This window comes from Cryptococcus neoformans, chromosome 1 (genome assembly GCF_000149385.1).
Source record: "Cryptococcus neoformans var. neoformans B-3501A chromosome 1, whole genome shotgun sequence".
Taxonomy (NCBI): Eukaryota; Fungi; Basidiomycota; class Tremellomycetes; order Tremellales; family Cryptococcaceae; genus Cryptococcus; species Cryptococcus deneoformans.
In genome coordinates, this window is record NC_009177.1 from 2,096,116 (window position 1) to 2,117,198 (window position 21,083).

The 21,083-nt window shown below is 48.9% G+C and overlaps 5 protein-coding genes across 5 annotated transcripts in view; 2 read left to right on the plus strand and 3 right to left on the minus strand.

Annotated features, from left to right (window-relative positions):
• Nucleotides 1-565, plus strand: part of CNBA7490 (hypothetical protein) — a gene marked incomplete at both ends in the record, with an annotated part of 1,525 nt that extends 960 nt beyond the window's left edge. The window contains 3 exons of the mRNA XM_772535.1: nt 1-67; nt 133-208; nt 300-565. The exon at nt 1-67 is cut by the window's left edge and continues 10 nt beyond it. Of these exons, the coding sequence (XP_777628.1) occupies nt 1-67; nt 133-208; nt 300-565 (409 nt within the window). The remainder of the gene's footprint in view (nt 68-132; nt 209-299) is intronic.
• A 387-nt stretch (nt 566-952) lies between these two features.
• On the minus strand, nt 953-2,331 carry CNBA7500 (hypothetical protein; the record flags this gene model as incomplete). The annotated part of the gene is made up of 2 exons (XM_772536.1): nt 953-1,160; nt 1,247-2,331. The coding sequence occupies 2 exons, from the start codon at nt 2,329-2,331 to the stop codon at nt 953-955; spliced, it is 1,293 nt and encodes a 430-aa protein (XP_777629.1).
• A 5,076-nt stretch (nt 2,332-7,407) lies between these two features.
• Nucleotides 7,408-9,316, plus strand: CNBA7510 (hypothetical protein; the record flags this gene model as incomplete). Its single annotated transcript, XM_772537.1, has 6 exons — nt 7,408-7,558; nt 7,624-8,028; nt 8,085-8,450; nt 8,517-8,635; nt 8,691-8,743; nt 8,794-9,316. The coding sequence occupies 6 exons, from the start codon at nt 7,408-7,410 to the stop codon at nt 9,314-9,316; spliced, it is 1,617 nt and encodes a 538-aa protein (XP_777630.1).
• A 912-nt stretch (nt 9,317-10,228) lies between these two features.
• On the minus strand, nt 10,229-13,137 carry CNBA7520 (hypothetical protein; the record flags this gene model as incomplete). Its single annotated transcript, XM_772538.1, has 3 exons — nt 10,229-10,723; nt 10,781-12,208; nt 12,268-13,137. 3 exons carry the CDS (start codon nt 13,135-13,137, stop codon nt 10,229-10,231), a joined length of 2,793 nt encoding a protein of 930 aa, XP_777631.1.
• A 905-nt stretch (nt 13,138-14,042) lies between these two features.
• On the minus strand, nt 14,043-20,756 carry CNBA7530 (hypothetical protein; the record flags this gene model as incomplete). Its single annotated transcript, XM_772539.1, has 34 exons — nt 14,043-14,171; nt 14,233-14,415; nt 14,469-14,827; nt 14,885-14,912; nt 14,960-15,466; nt 15,519-15,533; nt 15,589-15,712; nt 15,765-15,781; nt 15,837-15,875; nt 15,924-16,007; nt 16,053-16,132; nt 16,183-16,242; nt 16,294-16,331; nt 16,379-16,448; nt 16,497-16,733; nt 16,786-16,842; nt 16,901-16,999; nt 17,052-17,328; nt 17,375-17,531; nt 17,590-17,600; nt 17,666-17,723; nt 17,772-18,291; nt 18,343-18,409; nt 18,462-18,564; nt 18,612-18,687; nt 18,737-18,812; nt 18,863-19,031; nt 19,084-19,177; nt 19,228-19,438; nt 19,490-19,577; nt 19,622-19,914; nt 19,996-20,256; nt 20,324-20,686; nt 20,739-20,756. 34 exons carry the CDS (start codon nt 20,754-20,756, stop codon nt 14,043-14,045), a joined length of 4,968 nt encoding a protein of 1,655 aa, XP_777632.1.
• Between the last annotated feature and the right edge of the window lie 327 nt (nt 20,757-21,083).

Below are 21,083 nucleotides of genomic sequence, written 5' to 3' on the forward strand. Positions count from 1 at the left end.
TGGCCTCGGCTTCTTGAGTCTTTACCTGGCAGGCAAGATGCATCTCTGGGACAACGGTGGACACCGCGTGAGCAACAACATCCCTGATACAATCCCTCGTCTACCTGCTAACCAAGCGAGTTTCCTCGAAAGACGAGGGCTTGGGCGGCTCTCTCACCTCTCCTTGGAGCTACTATGGTAGCTATCAGCCGAACAGAGGATAATAGACGTAAGGTCCCTTGTCTCACGCCCTCACACAAAAGTTTCTTGTGTGCAGTTGAATAGTAGGGAAACGTGCTCATTTTGCTTGTCACGCACAGACCATTGGCAAGATGTCCTCATCGGCTCTATCCTCGGCCTCTTCATCGCCTGGGTCGCTTACCGCACATACTACCCTCCTCTCTCACACAACCAATGTCATCTCCCCCTCGCACCCCGCACCGATCCCGATAATTATCAAGATTTCCCTCTGGACGACGAAGAACAAGGTAGAGGTGGGCCGAGGGATAGAGTGAGGTTGTTGTCTGAGGAGACGGATGGGCGGGCGGGTGAGGAACAGGTGGCGTGGCAAGCGACAGGGCGATGAGTCCATGCGTCGTACACCAAAGCCGTGGGGAGATTAAGGAGAAGATGAAGCCCGTAGACCAGGTTAATACATGCAAGATATATATATATGTAACCTGTGTTTCAAACACAGATTTATGACTACGCCACCCTTTCCCCCGCCCCCTTCTCTCTTCACACACAGTTTGATGACATCAATTACAAAAGCTAATCAAGAAAACCAGAACATGGAATCGACAGAAAAGATGTGGTTGATAGTCATACCAAAGATGATGAGAACGTCCTATTCGTTCCAAGGTTGAGGAAAAGGTCCGTTCCCCGCCCTCCTCCCTTCCCATTATGATATATGCTGATGAACCTCGGAGCGTTATTGAATTAACTCTTGCTACATCACACAAACTTTCCTTCCTCAGATTTCCTTCTTTCCTTCTTGATCTTGCTCACAAGGTCCCCCAGAACTGGCCGCATCATTTGAAAAACTAATATTGTTCTTCTGCAGCAGTCCTTCAAGATAAGATATGCGCGATACGGCTTTACGCAAGATAACCGCCTTGGAATCTGTTGTTAAAGATGTTGGTAGGGTTGCCCGGAGCGCTTGGAATCCAGAGTTGATTGATCTGGTGGAAGAAAAACCAATAAAAAAATTAAAAATTGGATCAGCATTTTTTTCCGACATAATAACAAGTCAAAAAAACAAATTTACTCTCTACGTTTTTGTTCCGACATCAAATGTGCCAACCTTCTAGACTGTCCCTGATTGACAGGTTCTCCCGTACTAGTTTCTTCCCCCTCAGTACTAGGTCTGGAAGCCCCTGGTAAAGAAGACTGACTCCTCGACCTTTCTATTTCGTGAGAGCCGCTGTACATATGCGGGTAGCTCGCCGTCATAGGACGCAGTTGCTCAACAGCCCGGAGAGGTGGTGATGGGGCGTCGTAAGCTTGTTGGTAAGCCTGTGAGTAATGAAAGCGTGGAGGAAAAGAGGCAGGCGGGCCTCGGTAGTCGTACATGTCCTCTCTGTACCGTTCATGTTCGCGATACCCTGATAGGCTAGCAGTTTGTGGATGATGATGGTCATGTGGGTAGTATATCTGTTGCTGCTGCTGTTGATGATATTCGTAATCATAATACGGGTGGGGCGGTACACGATGATGAGGACTCTTGCGGCCAGCTAGAGGAAGGTCGCGCGAAGGCGGGGCCATGGGAGGGATAGGAGGGATGTTTGGTGATGCACCGCCCGTATTGCTGTTTGATATAGACCGTAAAGGAGGTAAAGCGTAAGAAGACTTTTCACCATTTGGACGTCGGGATGGGGTACGCTCGCGTTCTGTCCCACCGCTACTACTCGGTGGACGTCTGGCATCGGTTCCAAAATCCCACACATGATCGGGTGGCGGAGGACGAGGGAAGTCTCTTCCCCTGGAAGAGGAAACGCTCGTTGAGGGAAAGGTACGGGAACTACTAGTGTTTGGAGGCGGTAAGGTTAAGCGAGGAGGATGCTCTTTCGAAGGAGTCCGTCGGTGTGATGACTGGAGAGAAGTTCGACGGTAAGGATGAGAGTGATGAGAATTGGAATGTGATGGAGAACGTCTATCAACCGATGATTGCGTTAATGAATAAGATGGACGATGATGATAAGACCGAAAATGATGAGAGTCATGGTGAACAGAAGAAGAAGACATTCTTGGAACAGGGATTGAAGCCGCCATGTTCTGCTTGAAGGAGTGGGGTTGGCAAGCGTCGTCTCGTACAGTAGGGTTACGCAATGCGATAGTAGATGGGGAGGGCATGCGATTTCGCCGAATTTTTTTTTTCGAACGCCCACTGTTGTAGGTGTCCCTGTATTGCAATGTGATTCAACACGCGGGAGAATGCCTCCTATCGTCGGCAACGGGGTTCAATTCCTGCTTGCGGCCAAGTTTGTGTGCGAATAAAAGGCGCGATGGCTCGATGAACGAAATGCCTGGACGGGAAAAGCTGTTGCTTGAGACAGAAAACCGGCTTTTGAAAACGGCAGTCTTCCTTTAACGATCATATGCCAAGGGCGGCGTTGAAGGCGAAAAGCGGGTACCAAACCAATGTTCCGCCTTTTGTAACTGGCCGGGCTGAGGTAACCTTCTTACTTCTCAGCTGGGCAAAAGAGTCAATACGCGTGTTAGAAGTGGATACAAGCGGGGAGGTATGTTGTGGTTTCCAGAAAACAATAAGAGAAGAACGAAGCAAGCTGGAGTGCTCGAGGCGTTGAGGAAAAAGGGACCAAAGTCTCTTCTATTCTTTTGATGATGCCAGATGTGTGCAAACTGTCCTCGGGACAAACTCAAGGCCTGTGACTGGTTGATGGGCGCGTGGTGTCAATATTGTCAAGATTCGAATGAAAATGGCAGGAGATGTCGACACGAGTGACTACCTAGCCTTGGCTCACGACAAATTGCAGGGAACCGATGCGAGCTGGTGCATGAAGAATATCAGATATTAGCTGCTGACTTTGCCCGGATCGTTTCTATTGCTCTTATCCGAAATCGTACTCACGATTCAAGTCGCTGCCACAGTCGACCAAAAAGACTTCTCAACACTCTTTTGGCCAAAGCTCTCTTGCTTTCTCTCTGCAATGGAATCTCTCAGATGCCTTGATGCGTCACAGACTCTACGGCTGGTAAAAGGGATGCGCCAAGGTGAAAGCTTCTCGAGGCAATAAATATTACAAATTTCTGACGCTTTTGAGGCAATAACTATTACAAATCTCCGACAATGGATACAAACCGATACGGGTCACTAAAGGCCAGGCTGGCAGGGTAAAGCGGGTGATACACTCTTAGCAGGCAGTAATGTGCTTAGGATACAGTGCGCAGCTCGTGGCTTGGTCGCTGGCCGTCCCTTTGAGCTTGCCCAGGAGATAGCCAACAGGCAACCGAGTTGCAGCTCCGACTGGCTGACGGTGTCGCTGCGTGGACAGACAGTGCAGGTTGTTCTGCGCCTGCGTGTGCTATGGCTTGTGTCTTCCGCTGGCTGGGTTGTGCACGGACGGGAGCGTTGTTTGCCGGGGGATGGCTGGGCTGCTGATGATGGTGATGGATGCACGGATGTTTTGACGGACACGAACCGTGCAGCAGGAGGCACGTAGTCGCCCACCTGATCGTCGATCCTCCTTCAAGATCTAGTCCACCTGCACAAAGTTCGACAGGGGAGGCCTTCCTTCTCCAACTTTCTCTTTTTCCAATTCACCACGACCTTGGAATATCCTTTCCTTTAGACGTCTACAGATAAAGATCGCCAATCACCGCAAACTCACGCCCCAATCTCAAGCAACGTTTAGCTAACGCGGAGATACAGCCGATCAAAGCGTCGTAATACTACAGGCTACACGGGAGGCCGCAGTGCGTCCGGCTTCCAACGTTTACACTTTTTGCTCGCCAGCTCCTTTTTGAGACCTAACAGAGATCTTTAGACGTTACTTCTTGATAATAATAGACCAAAAATTGGTCACCAATCTGATAAGCCTCGCGAGATTTGGTGGCGATCTTTCCACTCTAGAAGGAGTTGGCGCTTTCTATACGGCAACGGGCCTTTCGGCAGCAGCGCTGCTAGAAATTCGGCGGTTCGTCCCTGAATGAATTGGCTAAGGAACGAGAAGAACGAGTCGGCTGCACTTGCTTCTTGTGTATATGCAAGACGTTTTATCGCGGGGGTTTAGATATCGGCCGCCTATGACGGGACGTATAGGCAAAATAATACCTGTCTCCACTCTTTCTCAGCGGCTTTCCCAGTCTTATCGTTCTCCCTTTTGAGGAACTCTCTTAACCTTGCAATAATACGTATATCAGGCGTGAATTTGTAATAACTGGGTACGCAGTGCGGAATGTGACGGCCAATGAATGATGGTTCGAAGTAAATCGGGCGCGGGTAGAGAGTCACGTAAAGTTACGGAAGAACTGTGAGAACATCAAGGTTAGCATGCCGCGTTCCTCCTATTATGGTTGCGAGTTGCAAGAAGCAAGAATCTGAATAACAACTTGGTAAAGAGACGAGGCGACTGACCTAAGGAAGTAAAATAATCGTGTTTCTGACACGCATCCACGTAGTTGTTTTTCACCAGAAGAGTTGCGCAAGCTGGGCTGATAAGGAAGAGTCGGTAAGGATGAGGACAGAGGTTTGCGTCACAGGGTTTCGCCCGGTGGCGCTTCGGTACAATGACCAGATTTTTATCTTCCAGCAGAACACTTGTAGAATAGAGTCAAGCCGGAAGTCGATGTATGAATCAAGAAAGAAGAATAGGATCCAACAGTGTTTAAAGACCAATGGACCGATAAAATGCTTGTGGAGTATTAATTGGCTATCGGTTTGGCGCCTGATAATGGTGTTCAACGATTGAAATTCGGTGGAAGACTCCAGCCCAAGAAGACCAGGCCTTAATTCTTCGTTTGCAGTCATACAACGTAGTGCGCATTGATGATCAGGGCTGATGCACCCCTTAATCCGTTTTTATCGCTTCTTTCTCACCAACTACGGCATAGCACCCATTTCCAAGTTGCATGTAACGGTTCTCTGGCCTATAGTCTTTCCGCAAAGCGGATGTTTCTACAGCATTACTTCCAAAGTCCACGTTTTCAGTGTCAAAGAATGGTAATAAAAATTAAGGAAAACGGACCTGGCCCTTTGCTGCAGTGTTGAACAATTGCGCCCGACAAGAAACTCCCAACCGGATGTCACAAAACTACAGGGCCCTGCAGGTCTTTTTTTAATTGACGATCGTTCGCCATCCCGGGTCGGGACCCTGAACAGCGTACTCCATTTTCATCTACCCTTTTCATCCACGCGTCCATGCTGACCCACGAACTCCCAGACAAAAAAGCAAAGATAGCTCTCACACAACTGGCGATTGACGATATGCGGGGGGGTTACATACCCAAAGAACGGGGAAAGGAGAGAAGAGAGTGGTAAGCCATAACCACGACTGCGGCAAATAATCAGGTCGCGTCCTGAATTTCTACGAGTATAGCCTTTTAGGTTTGGTTCTCCTTGATTTTCGCAGGGCCGCCAGCGAACGATTCGCAAATAATCCTCAATCTTCGGTCCGCCTTCCATCCTCAACGATCAACAACGCCATCATGGCTTGCTTGCCAAAGCCTTATGCATTGCCCACTGTGCTTATTTGCATTTCCGCATTTGTCTGTGTGGCTGACATTCTCTCGTCATTCATCCGCAATTACCCACGCCAAGTACTGAATTTGCCATCATGCGGCAAGTGCTTGAATGATGAGCTAATGATAACAGTGCTACTTGCTACCAAGTCGCCCTCTATAAATAATGGGCATGAAGAAAGGATTGGAAAATAGACGAGAATCAGAACCTAATGGCCAGAAACCAGAAACCAAACTGATTAGAATGAACTCAATGCTTATCACGCCGTGCTTATGTTGACTTGGCATGCTTCATTACTCACGTCTCACATCATCCCACATCATCATATAACGGAATCCAAGGGAAGTCGTCTCCTTCCATTGATTCCCCCCTGCAGTCCCTCAACCCCTAGATACCAAAGCAATAATTAAACAATAATTTAGAAACGTCTGGACGTACTCTCTTTCAACCCTTCTGTCTCCGCTCTCCCATCTCATTTTGCCAAATTTAGCCCAAAATCAAAGCTTAAAAGCTTGATAGCAATATTAATATTTGTTTGATCTGAGGGAACAGGGCGGCATGACTGGATGAAGTACGTACACCCGGCACTGGTAGCAGCTTCAGGTTGTCAGCTGACCTTGGGAATGCTGCGCGTGCGTGGCCTGATTGGTCGGGATGAGAAAAATGTGACCCAAGGAGGAATGTGAAGAAGGAAAGGAAGAAGAGAAAGGGCCGAGACCCGAACACGGGTTGAGAGCCGATAAGCGAAAATCTGCTGATAAGGATAACGAGTCATCCCCCCTGTTAAGGTACAGTACTTCAAAGCGGCGGGGTTTGCATCTATAAACTTTTAGGGACGGCCTAGGGGAAAAAGTTTAATAAAGATCTTGTAATCGTCATCTTCCGTGCCCTGCAAGGCCCACGCATCACCTACAATAAATGTCATACGACATGATTATCATCCTTCTCCTTCCTTCTTCTTCCTTCTTGCTCCGTACCCATTTCCCATTTCCCGCCCCACATCCTTCTTGATATATCCCCATTTTACGTCCACCCCATTTTCTTGTCTCCATTGCTGGTGGTCTTCTTGAGTCTTTGAGGCTTCGAGGCACTAACTACGACGTATACAGCTTTATGCGCATCATCATACATGCGGGGTGCGACGCGTTTTCGTTCTTCTCCTTCTTTTGGCCCGAGTCCACCTGCCACTAGTAGGTAGAGTCCAATCTTTAGGCCGCACAAGAAACACGGCGGTTATCAACGGCCAATATGCGGTTGTGTACTACTCACATGGGATGGATCTACGTACTATTCTGAACGCAAAATGCGAATGTTACGTACCGCCGCTTCGTACGTAGGCGGTTGTTCGTTCAATTTGTAAAGAAAAAATCGCGAAAATGCAACTGACGAAACAAGAAATTGTCGGGGTAGCGTCTGGCGAGTACCCTGCAAATTGGGTTTGCCGATTCTTGCAACCGGTTTTTGGTGAGTTCTACAGATCGCTTTGCTGGATTTGGCAAATCTGGTTGACAGGAAGCTGTGGCGGGTTCGGGGCGGGGGGCGCCGGGGGGGTGGACGGGGCGGGGTATTATTTTATTATTGTATTTTCTCCTGACGCCAGACGCGTCGGTTGATTTTCCCTCCATTCGATTCCTTCGTTTTATATATTGTATATATATTAGCCTCTTCCCCTCTTTTCCCACATCATGCACCCACTGCATCCGTTACCCAGCCAACAACTTTCCGCCATGCCTGGTCTCAAAGAAAGGCAATCCAATGCCAACAGCGTCCAACCTGCTGCCCCCAAACCCAGACACTGCCGCCAAACGAATATGGAATGCCTCAAATTCGGGCCCCATAGACCCCATAAAAAGCATTCCGCACCCCAGCATAGGCTGCGTAAGTGGCCGAGTGCACTCATCGTTACGACATAGGCTCATCCGTCCTCTGTCAACTGCCTGCAGCTGGTATGGATAGCACTCATCGTACAGCCATTTCTACCTCCTCCACTGGCGCCACCGCTGGCTTGTCTCAAGCTTCTACTTTGGGCATCTCGCCCTCTTACGCCACCACTGTAGCAGGACACCTTCACGCAGTACAGACGCCTTCCCCTCACCCGGAATCTACTGCACCAACTGACGTGTCGGGACCTAGTGCGCCGTCCATGAGGGCCTCACTTGGGGTTATGCCAAACACATTTGGGGTCCTTACCCCTGTTGCAAGCACCTCTGATGGAGCCTTGCCATCTTTAATTGAAGAGAACCACCAGTCCCACTCTGCCAATGAATCACCAAACCTCTCTCCCTCAAATGCCTCTCCTGAAGCGCTTCTTGGTACTCCTATGGACTTGGACACTGATTGTGACCAGAGTAAGTGCTTTATCCGGTGTATCCAGAATCATTCCTAACGTGAACGTGTCAAACAGCGGCTATAGGCGAAAGGGAAACTACAACCATCTCCTTAGGCGATCCTCATTTTCGACCGTTTGGCCGCGATCCCACGCCGTTGCAGTTTGTCCCAAATCTGTTCTCTTCCTCTCAACCTACCGATACTCAAAGAACAAATGACCGCCCACTCTGGCTGCAGTCTCCTATTCGTCCACCTGAATCGATATCTGTTGACTCGCGGCCTGCGGTAGGAGAGAGGCGACAACACGTGACAGGAGATGGCAGCCACGATGATCCACCCATTGAAGAGAGGCGTGGAGAGGATGGAGAGGATGGAGAGGGAGAAGACGACAATGGTGATCAAGAAGATGGCGGGGACCAGGATAATGACGATGCAGCTTCTGGTGAGCTTCAGATCTCCTATCATTTTGCTGCCGCCTTGAAGTTGGCTCAGCTTCATTCTGATCTAGTTATCTCGCACACATCGATAGACTCTGCTCTCGAAGCGGTGGGCGGCAATACCAAGCAATCCAAGAACTGGAAGACAAGGTATAATTGGCCCAGGCGATCCAGAGATTTCAGTAGAAACGTAAATGTGAACAACCTTACATTGCGAATATCGGCTGATTCTACACGTATCTCAGTTTCAGAAGACCGCAGAAAAAGTCCATTGTGATGGGTTTATGTTCCAGTGCTGGTGAGTGGGGTGATATTTTCTTTCTTTGGGACTTATACCTTGCCATCTAGCCGCTGGTACTCAACTGATACCGGATCTTCCGTCGTCCCCGGTTCCCGAGCAGCCTATAGATTGAATCGAACTAAGCGGTTCATGGGCGACGATCCTGTCCCCAATGCCATTGAACGGGCAATGGACGGCCAGTTTGTGGATAAGAAATTGAGCGAGTACATTATTAACTGGGGCTTTCATAACAATCCTGGAAAGGACGGCAACCCCGGCAAGAGACCCATAATTACTGTCGACCAGCTCTGCCAACTTGCCGAAGTTTGTCTCTCCTGCATTGCTGATTTCCGTTATGATGAGCGCAAAGCTACACAAAGCGCTCAGCACAGTGCACATATCAGAATGCTCAAGAAGCTGCATGCGCAGCGGCGCTCGAAAATGGATAGCAGGGAAAAGGAATTGGAGGAATTTGCTCGGAAGAATGAGGAGGAAGCAAAGCGTTTGGCAGAGGAAAGGAAAGAGTTAGAGGCTTGGCGTAATGCTCGTGCTGCAGAAGGAGCATCCTCCGCCACTGCAAGCAGCTCCTAGTCAGAATAGAGTGATTTAGCCCCTTTTATGTCATCATTAAAATTGGATAAAGTATGCGTATAACGCAAGTCGTATGATTGTGTCTCAAGTGTTGTATAGACATTTGATGTACGGCAAATGCACTTTACCTACGACATGTGCACGGCATAAACATCCTACCATCGAGGACGCCCGATGCTCCCGCTCATTATCTCACCGATTGACTTCTAGCTAAGAGGGAGGATCACAGAAGTTGCATATGAACTTTGAACATTAAGGAAGATCTCGATAGAGGACTTCCCATTCATGTTTGAGAAGAGCTCTTCGGTTCATAGCCTGTATGGCCATATCAAAGAAACACAAGCAATGCTCCTCGTTCATGTAAGAGAGAGACTTCCGTAGTCGTCTCAGAACGGAATGATTACCCTCTGCGACATTTGAGTTGACCATGCGCAGGTTGGGACTATAGAACATCGCCGTGCTGATACGACCAGCCCTCGAGCAAGTTGTGTGGCCATGTGCATGGAGCTCATCGACCAAGAACCTGTACCCATCGACGGATCAACCTCAGATCATAATGACTTAGTTAACTACCCACCTGACATGGGCAAAGTAAACAGGGTCGCGCAGCATGCAATAGGTTGCGAGAGAACAGGCAAAATCATACACTATGACCTGACAACGACAAGGATATCAATCCGGTGTGCTCTTCATCAAAGTTTGGATCTCACCTTTGGTGGGACAGGAAAGAAGCATTTGAGGAGAGAAAAGAAATCATCTCTCCCCTCGGACGTTGGCATGACTTGGTACGCCAGACAGATGCCATGCGGACACCATATACCAGCGATACCACCCGTCATGCGCATCTTTTTCTTCCTTATGACCCTGCGAAATAACCTTAAGCTTTGTGGGGCTGCCTGAGTGAGACATGAATCAACTCAACTGGTCATAGTACTTCTTGCACCCATCCCCACCACCTTCCCAGTCTCCGATTTTCTGTTGGCAGAGACGCCTCGCTCCTGCATCAGTCGGTATACCGGAGTATACGTCTCGATTGCCGCAGCGGGGGAATGCCGTCCTCACGCCCGTGCCGTCTCTCCCTGTCCTTCTTTCCCTTTCCAACCTCTCTTCCTCCAACTGTCTAGCTTTTCCCAACAGCTCTCCAGGCAGTTGACAGGTATAGTCAGCTCGTTCCTGGAGATCTCGCAAGACCTTTTGACTCCTCGCATTCATGACACCCACTAGGTCGAGGAATGTTTCTGGGAGTGCGAGATTTTCCGGGCCTTGTTTGAACGTGTCGATGACATGAGTGACAACTGGAGTCATCTTGCACATGTCATCGGTGGCATCACCGGTTTCCGAGAAATTTCGCAATTCCTGGTAAACTTGGGGAGGGAAGATGGCGGTAATGATGTCTGGTGTCACCAGCTATGAATATTTCTATCAGCATGGCGGCCAGGCCAAGTATAGGAAGAAAGGACATACTTGACCTAGGAATAGCCTTAACGCCCGTTGGTGTCGGGGAGGCAGATCAACAGGCTCCAGAAGCGTTCCCAGAAAAGCCTTCAAAGCAATTCCAACCTTCCTATCCACCTCTTCAGCACCTTGGGATATGTTCCTCTGGAAGAGTTCTTGGAGAGAGTGAGGAAATGCACGGAGAGCGCGAAGATTGACAATACGACACCATTCATGAACATCCTGACGGAGTTGTTGGAATCCATTGGCTGTCATAGAAAAAATGTCCTTGTGAAGGCAAGCCAGGGGTGTGTAGATAACACAAGGGCGGTCTTGACTGTCGACAGTCGGCAGAGTGGCAGGCCTAAGAGAACCTGTCAGGTAATGGGCTGAAAAATGAATTACAGTCCCATCCATAATGACAACCTCTGGATTCGGGCCACACTCGGGACAAGTCATGACTGTACCCCAACCAATGAGCTTAAGGAAGGCGAAGAAGGCCCGAGTGAAGGTTTTAATCGACACAAACGTATCTTGAGAGCCCAAGTTTAGATAATTGTCAATGATGGAAGAATGGAATGCATGGAGAGGCGTCTCCGAGCGCGTACAAAGAGATATGTACAGATCAAAGACGTTCCTTGAAAAACCAATCTCATTGTTGAAATTAACTAAGCCATGGGAGGCGAGGTCAGGGCCTATATCTCGACCGCAACCAGGCCTTGGACATCTGACAGTTTCCAAGCGTACTTTTTCCACACCAGTTGTGTGGAGAACCCGAAAATCGGTCCAAAAGGAACGCCCGAGACCTCGCAGCCGATCTGATAACCGCTCACCGCATCTACATCTTGCTCCTTCGTCAAGATGGAGACGTTGTGGGCATGAACCATGGAGCGGAGGGTAGGAGAAGGGCACGTTGTCGGATTGGAAAAGAATGGCCGCGGGTGGTGGGCGAGGCTTGTTGGAGATGGTGACTTCTATTGCTTGCCGGCAAACTTCTCGCACACCTTCGCCATCAGCACCGAGAGGAAGGTCGTCGCCAACGCCATCATCTTCATCCTGGGCATCGTCTTCCCCTATGTACTCTTCTTCCAGAGCATCATTTCTAGCATGATTGATGTGGTTGCAGAGGCCACGGCAGCCGCGGCCCTGCTGACTACATCGCCATTGACCATTACGTTCTCGGTATACCACAACACGTCTTCCTTGGTTTTCCATAGCGTCTGCCTCATTCCCGCTTTGCTGTACGGAGTAGACAAGAAGGAAATCATCAATGTGGTAGCGCACGAGTATGACTGGGTCGCCGCGCATATGATTTTCGAGTCTGGCATGGATGTTTTGAAAGATGTCCGGTGCGTTGATGTACAACAAAACATGTACACAGTCTTGATTAGATCGGTAGGCTGGGCAGTCGCAAGACTTTTCACCACGGGACACTTGTAGGTGGCAGTACTTGGCATGCTACAAGTGAAACAATTGGCGATAGTTCATGTAGGGGACAAACCGAGGGCAATACTCACGGGCTTATTCCTGATGCTATCCCAACCTTGACAAATCCATAACCCCTCCCACATTAGCATGCAGAACACCCGAGACTCGTTCATCAGGCGTCTATACTGCTCCCATGGCTCCTCCTCTCCAAAACTATTCTCAAAGCTTGTAGTCGTCGATATGGATCGGTGGGAAGAAGGTCGAGGTCGTCGGGGATGGGTTGGAGGGGGGGCAGAATCGGAAGTATTGGAGTGAAGAGGATCTGCAGCAACGGGGCTCTGGCTGGGCATGAAATCATTCTCATAGCCACTGTAGCCTCCGTCGCTCTCATATCGTCGCATTTCATCCTCTCCATCTGGGAGCGGTGGAGGAGGAGAGTAGCGCATACGACGCATAAAGTTCTCGTGCTCGTCCTCGTCGAGGGGTGGGGAATGCCCAGGATCGTGGTGCTCTTCTTCTCGAGGACCGTCAATTGTACGTCGGCCAGGCCTTCTGAGATTGTTGATACGCCAGATAGGGGGGCCAGGCAGCCTAGCAGACCGGTTGGTTGTTCGGCTGGCTGCCAACAAAGCAGAAGGCGACAATGGCGGAGTTGATACTGAAGAGGAGGCAGATGAGGGTGCAGACGGTGACTGGACGAGGGGCAGAGAAGGAGGAAAGTAGGAAGCTGGCACTCTGTCATCATCACTAACATCCCCTTCATCTCCTATTATGGCACTTGAAAGGTCTGAAGCTCCTGGTAAAGCATCCAAGGAGGGCCGGATGATTTCGGGCGAATTGTCGTCGGAAGTGGTAGAAGAAGAGTCGAAGGGGTCGATCGCAAGACGGAATTCCTCAGGTAAACTAGCCATGAGTTCTGGAGAGAGAGAAAATGAGGGAAGTTGTCGTCGGGGCGGCATTACTGGCGAGATGTACTGGGATACGTATGGTGGTAATCTGGATATAAATATGCATTCATTGTTTTTATTATTGTGATTTCGGCGGATGGAGGGAGTGGAGGCAACAAAAAATATTATTATTATTAATTATGAGCCGGCCGCGGTGGAGGTGTGATGTGGCATTGATGTATGCATCCAGTATCAAAATCATTGGGTTTTGTATAATACTCCAGTCAAGAAAGGTTTGCTGAATTCAGCAGGCTACAATTGCTAAATTTCGTCAACTTACGTTGCTCTATAAACCTAAATCCCATTGTGCACTTAGACAACTACTATTTGTACATATATATTTAGACTTTGCGCCAAATTGTTAAAACGACACGTGAAAGTGACAAGGGTGCTTTTGATACAAAACAGTACCCTTTCAATATGAACTAGCTCAAGTACTGCCATTTGTGTCAGCATACTAGACCACACGAAACGGAGAGGGCAGATCCCAGGTATATACACACTCAAGTCGCGACAACCTATATCATCATCACCCATCTTTCGATCTGGTCAGTCCTGCACATGAACCATCGTAAGTTTGTAGCTAGAGTGACAGACGCCATGGATTATGGCCTGTCTGCCGGCAATGCCTACTATCACGCGCTATGCTTATTTACTCGCACATTTCACATGTTTTGCATTTTCACATTTCATCTTTGGTACTTTCGCGTTTCACTTTTGCATTTTTCACGAATTTTTATTACAATTTTTGGATGGCACTGCCGCTCAGTAACGAATGATGACGTATGATGTAAATACAGAAGGTTTTGTTTTAATTAAAGTAATTACTAATTCGACGAGTTGAGGAAGAGAATTGTTAATTCAAGCTGGATTTTTTGCTACGAAGGACGAGTGAAGGGAAAGAGCTCGAAAAAGATTTAGCCGCTGTCACTTTTATTTTTCTGATCGTCTTGCTCCTTCTTCTCAGCAGCTCTGAAAAGCTCTTTGTATTTCCCTGACTTTTCGCAGAGAGATTTGAAAAGAGAGCCATCCTTGCGAAGGAGATTCTGGGTGATTGATTAGCCAGATCCGTAACCGTACCAACTAGGTTGAGTTCCAGCCACTCACAATTGGGGTATCAAACTCAGCAACGGCCCCGTCTGAAAGAACAAGAAGCCTGTCATAATCTATGACGGAAGACAACCTGTGCGCAATAGTCAACAGTGTTGAATCCCTGAACTCTGAACGGATCGCTGTTTGAATGGCTTCGTCGGTCGCAAAGTCCACAGATGCAGTGGCTTCATCCATGATCTATGGCATACGAAATTAGCTTGCCATTACAAGTCGATAGTCGCATTGCTTACAATCAGGTTGGACCTCCTCAACAAAGCCCTTGCCATAGCGACCAACTGTCGTTGCCCTTGTGAGAAATTACTCCCACCGGCCGATACTTCTGTAGCGAGGGTAATGGTTGTTCTGGCATTGGCTGAACTAAAAGCAGAACCAAAGGCGGATGATGCAGATGACTGTGCTGTTGACTCCTCGGCAACGATCGCATCGAGACGACGACTGGAAGCGACACGACTAGGAGCACGGCTAGCCAAAGGGGTGGTCCCTTGAGGTCCAAGATTCACTCTGGCAAGCGCGTCGTAGAGTTCCGCATCGGTATGTTCGGTGAAAGGATCGAGGTTCTCCCGAACAGTACCAGAGAATAAGACGGCATCTATAGAAACATCAGCGAGGGACCGCCAAGGGATTTCTACAAAACAAACTGCCTCACCTTGAGGAATGTAGGTAATGCGGGAGCGCTGCAGCCTTATTAGTACCCGGTCCCGTACAGCTACGAGAAACTCACCAGGTCATCAACACCAATCTTTGTGATATCAATTCCATCCAAGAAGATACTTCCAGAAGTGGGGTCGGTGAATCTCAACAAGCTCATACCCAAAGTCGACTTTCCACTTCCTGTACGACCAATCAAACCAACCTTTTCCCCCGCCTTGACGTCAAATGATCCCTTGAAAACAGTAGGAAGATCGGGGGCGTATTTGATTTCGACGTCCCGGACGCTGAGGAAGTCAGGAGCACCTGTGTTGGCCGGCCAGTATGCAGGCGGCCGATTACTGGCGATGACAGCAGGAGGCTCCTGAGGAACAGACAAATACTCCTGCACACGCTCTACAGAGTTGAAGTCCATCTCAAGCTGACCCCAGAATCGAGAAACCCAGTAACAAGCGGAGACGAATGACTGAGCTGAGACGATCGCCATACCGGCGGAACCTGCAGGAACGGCTCCGCTGAGAGCCAGCAAAGTCGTCAACGCAACAGAAATCGCACCAAGGACGTCGAATCGGAGGAGGAGCTGGGAGAAGGTGTCAGTCCTAATGTAATCAAACTTGAAGCACTTAACATACCCAGCGGTTCATCATCTGCGTCCATAGTGTCAGCGAAAGGTCTCAGCGCCCACAAATAGGGGTAACTCACCCAGTAGTAATAGAATGCTTGGTTTGTTTGGTCAACCTGTTTACACAATTGTTCCATGAATCGCGCTTCTGCAGAGAAAGCTCGGACAGAAATAACACCATCAAGCAATTCGGCGAAGCCGGAGCTAAAAAGCAAACCTTAGTGACAGGGAAGTAAGTCATGGCAATTTTGCTTACAAAATGGGCGATCGAAGCTAAGGACCAGCATTAAGTCAGCCACATCCTATCTTGCCTTGAAGGGGGGCTCACAGTGGCTTCCAACCTCCTCAAACTTCGGCCAACTCGAAGCTTCATAACACAATCAGTATCAATTATTCAGAATGAAATCTGACTCACGTAAAGAACAGAATACTGGTAATATAGGTAACTGATGACAGCAGCGGGAACTAAAAACCACGGGACGATGAAACCGACCACACCCTTCGACAAGTCAATTTGTTATCTCTACAGGAGGCAAATGCGTACAATGGCAGCAATCAAACTGGAGACATAAATCAACACTGTACGAAGAGCACCGTTAAGACTAGAGTCAATAACCTCGACATCTGATTCTCGCGTTAGTGCTATAAGCATGCTTCTGAGGATCAATGCTAACCTCGAGAGAAACGGTTGATGATACGTCCGAGCGGAGTGACGCTGAAGAATCGCACAGTGGCTAGAAGACAAAAATAAGCTCTAAAATTCCCCGCCGGCTTCCATGGCCTACCTCGCATGATCCTGTCCAAAAGACGGTCGTGAATGGTGCTAGACATGGTGTTAGCTGGAGACTCTGGATATTGTGCATAACTTACACAGCGGCCTTGTAAGAACTCCAGGCTCCAATACCGCTGGAGGCAACACCCAACATAGCCGCTCCAAGAACTGCTAGAAGTGAGCAGCGGTCTGAGGAACTGACAGTTCGGAACGTACCAATGGCAGTGTACACAGCGAGGTAGAAAGTAGGGTCCGTTTCAGCAGAGGGGAAACGAGATGTGATTCCAGAAATGTCGACAGAGACAAGTTCACTAGCAGCGAAAGTTACGTTCTTGGGAACACTGTGCTGCAACACATGCTGGTGAAGATCGTTGTCAAAGTAATGGTTGGTCAAATCGTGGATAGCAGGCTTAAACATGGTAAAGAGGGTCGTGACACGTTGTTTTGAGTACGCTATAAGGAGGATGTTAAGGTCATGCCGAGTTACGCTAAGGAATGGACTCACCTTCACCCCAGACCTTAAGCCAGTACCTTTCCGCGACAGTGCAGAGTTGCGATAAGACTGATTCCCATCAGCTCTTCATCTCCAATCCGCAACAGTAACAAGTAGCGCCACCTACTCAATACAAAGACAGTCCACGCCCATGTGGTGTAGGTAGCTGCCACAATGTACAGCTTGTAAGTTTCCCACTTGACATTGCCGATGGCGCGCTCTTCATCTACGACATTGTGAGCTTTTGGCCGGACGCCAATTTCAAACTCTCAACTTACCTTGAATGAGCTTTTTTCCAGGACCCTTCCTCTTCTCTTTCTTGGTTTCTTGAACATCTGCATCTTCGCCTTCCACCACCTCCTCTTCCTGAGATTTTCCTTTGCCCTTACCTACGTCCTTGCGGAGCTCGGCTTCTTCCAAAGCCACCATTCCATCGAGATCGCCTCTTTCTCGCAACTCTTGACAGGTTCCTTGAATGTCGACGCGACCATCGAGAATTCGGACGAGATAATCGGTTGAAGGGAGGAGCAATTCAACGTGGTGGGAGATAAGCACCTGCAAGATGTCAGTAAGAAGTTTCAGGGGATGGGAAGGGACATACAACTGTACGGCCCTTCAAAATGGGCCCGTTGAGACATTTGTCGGTTAAGTGCCTGGCAGTGTGAGAGTCGACAGCAGCAAGAGGGTCATCAAGCAGAAGATGTTGGGTGTAAGAGTAGACTGCTCGAGCAAGGGCAACACGAGCTTTTTGACCGCCACTAACGAAAAAGTTTCAGAAAAATGGTGATCAACAGTAACCACTTATCAGTGACGGACCTTAAAGAAACCTGACACACCAATGGGTCAGCAGAGCTCGGACAAGCAGATCATATCAAAAGACGATGGGACTCACTCCCTTAGCCCCAATCTCGGTCATATCGCCATCTTCAAGAACATCCAAATCGGGGTTCCTGGCGATACATAAGCATCCATCTGACACCGCCACAAAATCCGCTTACAGGGCACAGGCTTCCAAAACCATCTCATATCGCTCCTCATCGAATGGTTCACCGAACAGGATATTGTTCTTGATCGAAGTCTGCTGCAACCATGGAGTCTGTGCGGCATATGCGATCGAGTTTCTGAGACCAGACGAAGAGTCTACCTGGGTAGTGTTCTTGGGCAAATAAGATCGGCCATTAAGGAGTTCCATCTCGCCGAGCAAAGCAATGAGAAGTGCGGTCTTTCCAGAACCCGTAGGACCGGTGACGACAGAAAGCTTGCCGATAGGGAAATTAATATTGAGGTCTGACAAAGTGAAAAAGGTGTCTTCGACGACAGTGCTGCCGTCGGTGAGGACACTATCATCGAGTGGACCAGGTTCGAAAGAAGGTTGCTTCCCTTTGCTAGGTTCGATGGTTTCTGACGATGAAGACTGCTGGCCAGTATTCCACCTGAAAGATGCATTCTCAAAGCCAATCTTGGTGGCTTCGTCATTCTGAGTTCCAGAGCGCTTGAGGGAGGAAACCCAATCAGGAACTAACAAGTTCTGTCAGCGGTGATCACCCGGTTTAATGGGCGTTGGCCTACCTTCGTCTTCAGCCAGGAAGTCCTCAATACGCTGAATAGACACCAAGGACTGCAATATTACCACGATCTGCAAAGGTGTTAGTCCCGCAACTTTCTGGGAAGGGGTCACAAATACTTACATAAGAGGGAATAATGTTAAGTGGAAGACGAAGCATTGTGAAAAGAGAGATTGCGGTGAAAGCCACTGAAACAGTAAGGTCTCGCTTCTCGATGATGATGTAGCTATCAGACGGTGTTAGCCTCGAGTAGAGCAGCTGATGTCATCTTACCAGAAGAATGAAACGAGGGTGACCAAAATAGGAGCAAGAGACCAAAGCAATGCGAACCAGACGTTGTTAATAAGAGCTGGCCAATAGTAAATTAGCTCTAGTGCACAAAAAGAAAAAATACTCACATCGAATCATCTGCTTCATTTCATTAGAACGAGCTTCGGCGGCCCGACCTTTCCACTGTTCGATCCAAGCAAAGAACTATGGAGCTGTCAGAAAAAGTCAACTTTTTAAAAAAAAGATAGACTTACCTTGATGAATTGGATGGCGCCGATGAGTTCGTTCATAACCCCAATTCGCTTGTCTCGAGCCTTGAGTAGGTCTTGAGTGATCTTCACACTGCGGCTGGAAACGAGGGAGTTGAGAGGAGCCGCTACCACCAACACCAAAATACCGGCAAACGCTGACCATCCGAGAATGCTGATGAAGCAAGTCAGGGGGGAATGGCCAGATATTGACTACAGACACTTACTTGTAAAGGAAGATGGAGGCAACGACGATTTCGAAAGGAGCGCTGTAGATAAAGTACGCACCACTGACAGTATTGGCAATCCTGGTTGTATCACCTAGAAATTTGGTCAGTCTCATAAGTTGTCATAGCTTGAACAGTACACACCAGACATGAGGTTGACGACCTTGCCACTGTCAGCATTGGACATTTTTTCCTGCTTGCCATCCTTTTCCTTGCCCTCCGCTCCGGTCTTCGAAACAATACCCGAAGCATCCTTGCGTCGAAGGGCCTTGTCGTAGACAGCGGCAGTGAGCTCGGCCTTGATTCGGACGGCGGCTCGACGACTATGCCAAAGGTGGAGAAGGTCGACAAGTGCCTATGCATAGGAATTTAACCGCATCCTCGATATTAACTGCAATTCACACACCTTGGAGATGGAAGCGAAAAGCGCGAAAAGAGCAAAGACGTATGCTCGGGACATGGCTTCTCGAGACCTGATATCCAAACCCTCACTACTTTAATCAGCCATGCGTCAACAGGGACCTGTGCCTCAACTCACAGAATCCTGTTCAGAAAAAATGGCCCAGCATAGTTGAGGATGACCGAGACCAAGGTCAGACTAGCATCCAAAGCCATATCCAACTTGTTGACAACGAAAAGTTTGTTGACGAGCTTGCTGGTCGTGACCTGCCTGAACTTTTCAAAAACGATTGCCGTCTGCTGGGTCATGGAAAGCGGAGGAAGGTCCTCGGGCTCCAGCTCTTGGGAGTTGCCATAGCGGATAAACGAGTCGACCCAGCTGAAAGTCACCCAAGAGAAGAGAGTCACGTTATCATCGGGCGCAACTTGGGGCTGCAATGAAAGCCAGAGGAACGGTCACGTCAGCGCACGGACGTCATTGGAAGTTTGCTATTGTAAACAGGGAGACCTCACCAGTCGCGAAAGGACCTCTGGAGACGCTAGTTTGAGGCTCCCCAGCACGAGGATAATCCCAGCCGTGGCTCCAGCGTTCACAAGTTCGAGCGCAATTCTGCCCGAGCTCGCCCAGGAAGGAAGAAAGCCAGTAATCGTCTGAATGTACCACGCCTGTCCAACTGTCCATGCTGATACCACAAACAGAAGGATGGCGGCAATGAGAACTGACCATGGAGGGGTGGTGAGAGGCCGAAAGGCAAAAGTCGAAAAGATCCCAAGCTACCGCACGAGAAGGCGTCAGAATCGATGTGAAACGTCTTGACATCCTGAGGACTGTGCAACTCACCCATACCACCACCATGCCAACAGAGAGCAGTGCGTCTCTCAAAGTCACGCCATTTTTATCAACAAGTTGAAGGGTCTTCCATCCAGTGATACCGGTCCATGCAGCAGCTTCTGCAAGAGAAAGTGCCGCCAGGACAGATTCTTTCCATGCTCTAGGCCGACGAGCTTGTTCGTCTGCTTTTTGCGCAGCCGTAGCTGGTTCAGGAGGTACGAGGGAGCGAAGGGTGACAAAGTCGGAGGAAACGAGAGCAAGTCGGTTGCCGAGTTGCTTAAAAGGCGGAATCGAGAAGAGCAAGGAGAGAAGCAGCACGATGAGAGAAGGGACAGTTCGAATGGTGGATATAAGAGAAGGAGAAGGGAGGCTCTGTATCTCATATCAGCCAAGGAATGTGTACTGAACTGTAGGATTGACATACGATATTTGAGACGTCCATGATGCTCCAGCGTCACTGTACTACTCTAGTATGGACGAAATAGCAATGCACCAACGCTTCGGGGCACTCTTAATCTGATGTAGTCAACCCGCTCGTCCTTCTAGGTGAAGACGGAGAAGACTTGATATAAACGATAGGGGTATTAGACGATATTCACTGCTCCCCAAAGTTCTACGATTGTTTCTTGTAGAAGAACAACAAATGAGCCAAAAAATCAACGAAAGCAGACAACGAAACGAGCAGATCCGTGTTGATGAATTCGCACACCCATCGGCATCCGAAAATTAGCCCCGGTGCCCCAGCAAAAGGCACCCGAATCGCCTTCCA